Source organism: Eucalyptus grandis, chromosome 1 (genome assembly GCF_016545825.1).
Source record: "Eucalyptus grandis isolate ANBG69807.140 chromosome 1, ASM1654582v1, whole genome shotgun sequence".
Classification (NCBI taxonomy): Eukaryota; Viridiplantae; Streptophyta; class Magnoliopsida; order Myrtales; family Myrtaceae; genus Eucalyptus; species Eucalyptus grandis.
The window spans coordinates 53612055-53616986 of record NC_052612.1 but is presented as its reverse complement, the minus strand read 5'-3'; the positions used below and the strand labels follow the sequence as shown (position 1 = coordinate 53616986).

The 4932-nt window shown below is 40.4% G+C and overlaps 1 protein-coding gene across 1 annotated transcript; it reads left to right on the top strand.

The window, feature by feature from the left end:
- The first annotated feature begins 3326 nt into the window (after positions 1 to 3326).
- Positions 3327 to 4304, top strand: LOC120290389 (norbelladine synthase-like). Its single transcript, XM_039306490.1, has 2 exons — positions 3327 to 3573; positions 3852 to 4304. Exons 1-2 carry the CDS (start codon positions 3444 to 3446, stop codon positions 4133 to 4135), a joined length of 414 nt encoding a protein of 137 aa, XP_039162424.1. The 5' UTR covers positions 3327 to 3443; the 3' UTR covers positions 4136 to 4304.
- The last annotated feature ends 628 nt before the right edge of the window (positions 4305 to 4932 follow it).

Genomic DNA, 4932 nt, shown 5'->3' with positions numbered 1-4932 from the left:
ATTGGAAATGATAGGCAAGAACGAGGAAGAGTCATGCATGATCTAGACCACCAATTAGTATGAAGTCGCCGACAAGGCTTCCTTTGATGTCTCTCTCGTCTCGGTGAAGTTGTTTGCAAGTATCATGGAAGTTGTTAAGAAGCGACTCACCACCTTGACCAGCGCCAACTGAGCACCCAAAAAAAAGCTAGTATCATCTACTCGGTGATTGGTTGAACCGAGAATATTATAAATCAATAAATCATTGTTGCCTTTGCTCTTTTCATGCATAAAGGGAGAGTTCCCGAGTGATTTTCAACTAAGCGTTAGAATTGTATTGATTACCAAGTTTGATATTAGTTTCTACATCATGATCATCTCATTCAATGATCCCTCAGCCGCCTCCCCCGTTCCCTTTTTTTTTAATTATTAATTTTTTAATATTTTAACTAAATTTAATTTTAAATTTAATTTAATTAATTTTTATTTATTTTTTTACCACGTCAGCTCAAAACGACGCCGTTTTTGCATTATTTGGCCATGTCAGCGTACAAAACAGCGTCATTTTGAGCTCGGTTCGCCGGAAAAATGCCACGTCGGCATTTTGGCTGGACTTTGGCCGGATTAGCACTCAAGTGATCCATTTTACTCCGATTTTGGCACTTAAGTGTACATTTCGTAAATTATGGCACTTAAATATCCATTTGTGCAAAGTTATGGTACTTGAGGGGTTCGCACGTCCATGATTTTTATTTTTTTAAAAAGTTTCTAAAAAAAATTATTAATCTTTTCTTCTTTCTTTTTTTATTCTTGAGGGCCAGCAAGAGCCACCAGCCTCTAAACAAGGGCCTACAAGCCCTTGTCGGCTACGGCATACGTAGGGAGGCCTTGCCCAGATTTAAGTAGGGGTTGTGAGCACTCGTGAGCTATTGGGCAAGGGCTACAAGCCCACACTGGCTGCAGCAAGGCTCATGGCCCTCGCCCGGCTATGAGCGAGGGCTTACAGCCCTTGCCTAGTGGTTGACGAGGCTTGCACGCCCTTACTCAATGGTTGGCAATCCCTTACCAGCCCCCAACAATAAGAAAAAAAATGAAAAAATTTAAACATAATCTCGACAGCAACCTATGAACTAAAAGTCCATCAATCGAGGATTTTATTACACGGATTGGGGATGGAAATTGTGTTCACGACAAATCTCCAGCCTAGAGTCACAAGCTTCACCGTGGTAACAGTGAAGCACGGGAAGAGAACCGGTAATGCCAGCATAGAAGATATTAGAATCTAATAAGTTGAACAGCACACTCGCAGAAGGTAAAATCCTAGAGGGAGATGACGGGTACACAAGCTGACACATCAGCAGAACAGCTCCGACACCATCTCTCCACTGGAGAGACTCGTTCAGGGATGATCACCTGGGAGACCTAACTGGTTCAGCTTCTCTTGTTGAAGCGGGACGGAGGGGGTGGACCTAGCATTCTGCACGGCACAAGACAACACAACACAGACGAATGTGAGATAGACGCAGAAGATGCTCAACCGCATTATGCATCCTGCAAACAATACTCTGCCTACATCGAATGCGTAAGAACGATGACAGCTATTCTATTTCCTCGATCGCATACGAGCGCAGTTACAAAACAAGTGGAAGCAATCGCGAAAACACCAAAAGTGGAAATTTGGAAAGTCGAAGTTACGTAAACGACGAGAGGAGAGGGGGGCAGGCGGCAGCGGAGCGGAGGAGCTGGGATAGCATCGCCCCAACCTCGACACCTCAACCAACCACCTCCTCATCATTCCCTCTGCTCCTCCTTCACACAGTCAAGTCGCAGTCCGCGCGAATGAATGAGAAGAGCAAGACGACGGAGGAGGAGGAGGAGGAGGGGGAGGCATCGAGCCATGATTCTTCGAGGCCACCCTATTGGATTGGATTTCACGTTTCGATTCACTTCAGGCCAGGCCCAGCTCCCCTGGCCAATGAAATTTAGCTAAATCCATTGACCACTCTTTAAAAGTAGCTTATTTATTTCTCGAAAAATAAATCATTTAAAAAATATTTTCTAAAGATGGTCGTCTATATTGTTTGAATTAATTAGTTAGTAAAAATTTAATAACTATAATTTATGTCTTAAATATTTTCATGTACGATAAAAATATTTTTCGTTCTTTAACTTTTATAAATATTATGAGCAATCATTTTAGGAATTTTTTTATTCCAAATCATTTATTCTCCGTGATACACTCTCCCAAAAACGATCGTTTATACTACTCGAAATAAATAATCTAAAAAAAAAATGTTTCATTACCAATAATAATTTATGTCTAAATATTTTCATCGACAAAGAAAATATTTTTCGCTCATTCATTTTTGTAAATAATATACACGATCATTTTTAAGAGAATGTTTTCCGAATCATTTTTATTGTGCTTATTTCAAGGAAAATTTTGTGCTAAAGAAAAATACTTTCTAGGAAATAATTTTCCCTTTTCAAATAAGAGAATATATTTTCCTAATTTTAAAAATGCTTATTTTTTGTAATGGTAAATGATTTTCCATAAATTGGTCACTTTCAACAAATAAAATGAGTGAAAGTTAAGAAAGATAATTTGCCAAAAATGTTTTCAATCAAATAAGCACACCTTTAATCTTTCAATCCTTTTTTTTTCTCAATAAATTAATGTATAATGGTATGAGGCGCCTACCTCAGGAAGAAGGTTTCCTGGAGATCAGAGGCGTGAAGCAAGGGACAAGTACAAAATCGAGAAAGGAAAATGAGTTGATTGATGTAGCAAAGGACCTAATGAAGACGATGTTGAAGAAGGATAGTCCCCATTCCAATTTCCAGTTGAGATCAGAGGCGTGAAGCACAAGCTTGCACCAGCTAAGAAGAACACGAAAATGTACCAGTGGATGTTTTTGCTTTCTTGGTTCTTGTTCTTAGTCAAGAATTTGTTATGTACTTGGGACTTTGGTATGAAAATTCTAAGTTTCCCTCGATGTCTTTGGATCTGATCGGCAACATCCTTGATAAAATCCCAACAAGTTTTCAGGTTTTAGTTTTCTTTTCTTTTTTTCTAATTTCAAAGTCAAAACTTCCTTTTCCTGCAAAGCATGAAAAATGCCTAGTCAAGTTAGGCGCAGGTGTCGTGTGGAATTGATAACTCTCAATCCCGTAAACACGTGGCATTGGGTCTTGTTTGATATGCCCTCGCTTATCCGGCAAACGGGTTCCTTCCTCCGCGTTTTGAGAGTGAATGAAGAAGAAAAAAAGGGAACCACTTCCCCGACCGTTCTATATATACATGTGCCGCCCCCCTACTCCAACCCACACATAACGCATCCATCCCATCCTCCACACCACGCACGCATAAACTCGTCGTCGGTTTAGAGAGGGAGAGGGAGAGAGAGAGAGATGTCTGGGCAGGTGTCGTACGAGACAGAAGTGAAGGCGGGAGCAGCCAAAGTATGGGAGCTGTATGGCACCACCAAGATGGCCCTGCTGGCCAAGGAGGCCCTCCCCATGCCATCATCGGACTCGACATCCTAGAAGGCCAGGGCGCCGTCGGCACCATCATCAAGATCACTTTGGCTGGAGGTACATAATCTTATATGGGTAGATATGTCTAGAAAAATGATTGTGTGATGATCTTTAATCCATTACGAGAATAACAGTCAATTCTAAATAATAAAAAATCAATTAATAAATAATCATAAATTGTTATGAGATCCACTTTTTCAAATATTTGTTATTCATAACAAATTATTATTCTTACTGTACCTAAAAAATTGTTATACTAGCAAAACCATTATCTAAGTGACGCAATGATCATCAATTGCACTCATTCACTACCCATCTTCCTTTTGCCGCGACAGGTTTCTCCTATAAAGAGAAGTTCACCAAGGTGGACCACAAAAACCGTGTGAAAGAAACTGAGGCGATCGAAGGCGGGTTCCTGGATATGGGACTCTCCTTGTATCGATCGCGATTCGAAGTGATAGGCAAGGACGAGGAGGAGTCGTGCATGATCAAGTCCACCATTGAGTATAAAATTGCCAATGGGGCAACCTTTGATGTCTCCCTTGTTTCAGTGAAGCTGTATGCAGATATCGCTGAAGTTGTTAAGAAGCAACTCACCACCTCGGCCGGGGCCAACTAAGCACTTACGACAAAGCTACTATCATCTACTCGGTGGTCGGTTGAACCGAGAGTAATATAAATCAATAAATCCTTGTTGCCTTTTCTCTTTTTGTGTACAATGGGAGAATTGTTCCCTAGTGATTTTCAACTAAGCGTTAGAGCTGTATTGATTACCAAGCTTTGGTTTCTACATCGTGGCCAACCCAGTCGAGTAGATACGCTTGCAAATTGTAACCGGGAAATAGAGGAAAGAGACACTCGCCCTGCTCTGCAGAGCTGAGGACAAGCATGCATTCATAACGAGAGGGGACCGGCCGTTTTGTCGCTTAACTTAAAAACGCACGCGACAAGGACGAGTGTACCGGCGGTATTTTCGCTAAACTTAATAATGCGGGTAACAAGGACGAGGGGTTTTGTCCTTTCACTTAATGCATGCAGTCCAAACGCTTTTTTAAAAAAAAATTAGTTTTATTAGTTCTTAATTTAATCAAAATAAGATTTGCAGAAGAGAATAATAAAAGACGTCACGTGTGAGAGGGAAAATAATTTAAAAATGTTACGTTAGCAATTTTAGTCATTCAAATTGATGGTGTTAACAAAAGGATTTGATTGTACCAATTTGATGAATTTTAAAATTTTCAATATATAAATCTATTTTCCTTTTGTCTTGCACAACTGCCAGCCCCTTTGCCAAAAATGAAAACAGGTCTCCATTAGGGTTTCGTGCCTTGTACTACTTGACTCGATCATGCAAAAGATGAACTTATGCCAATTTAACACCGTTGCCAACTCTCTTGCTCTAAACGATTAATCCGT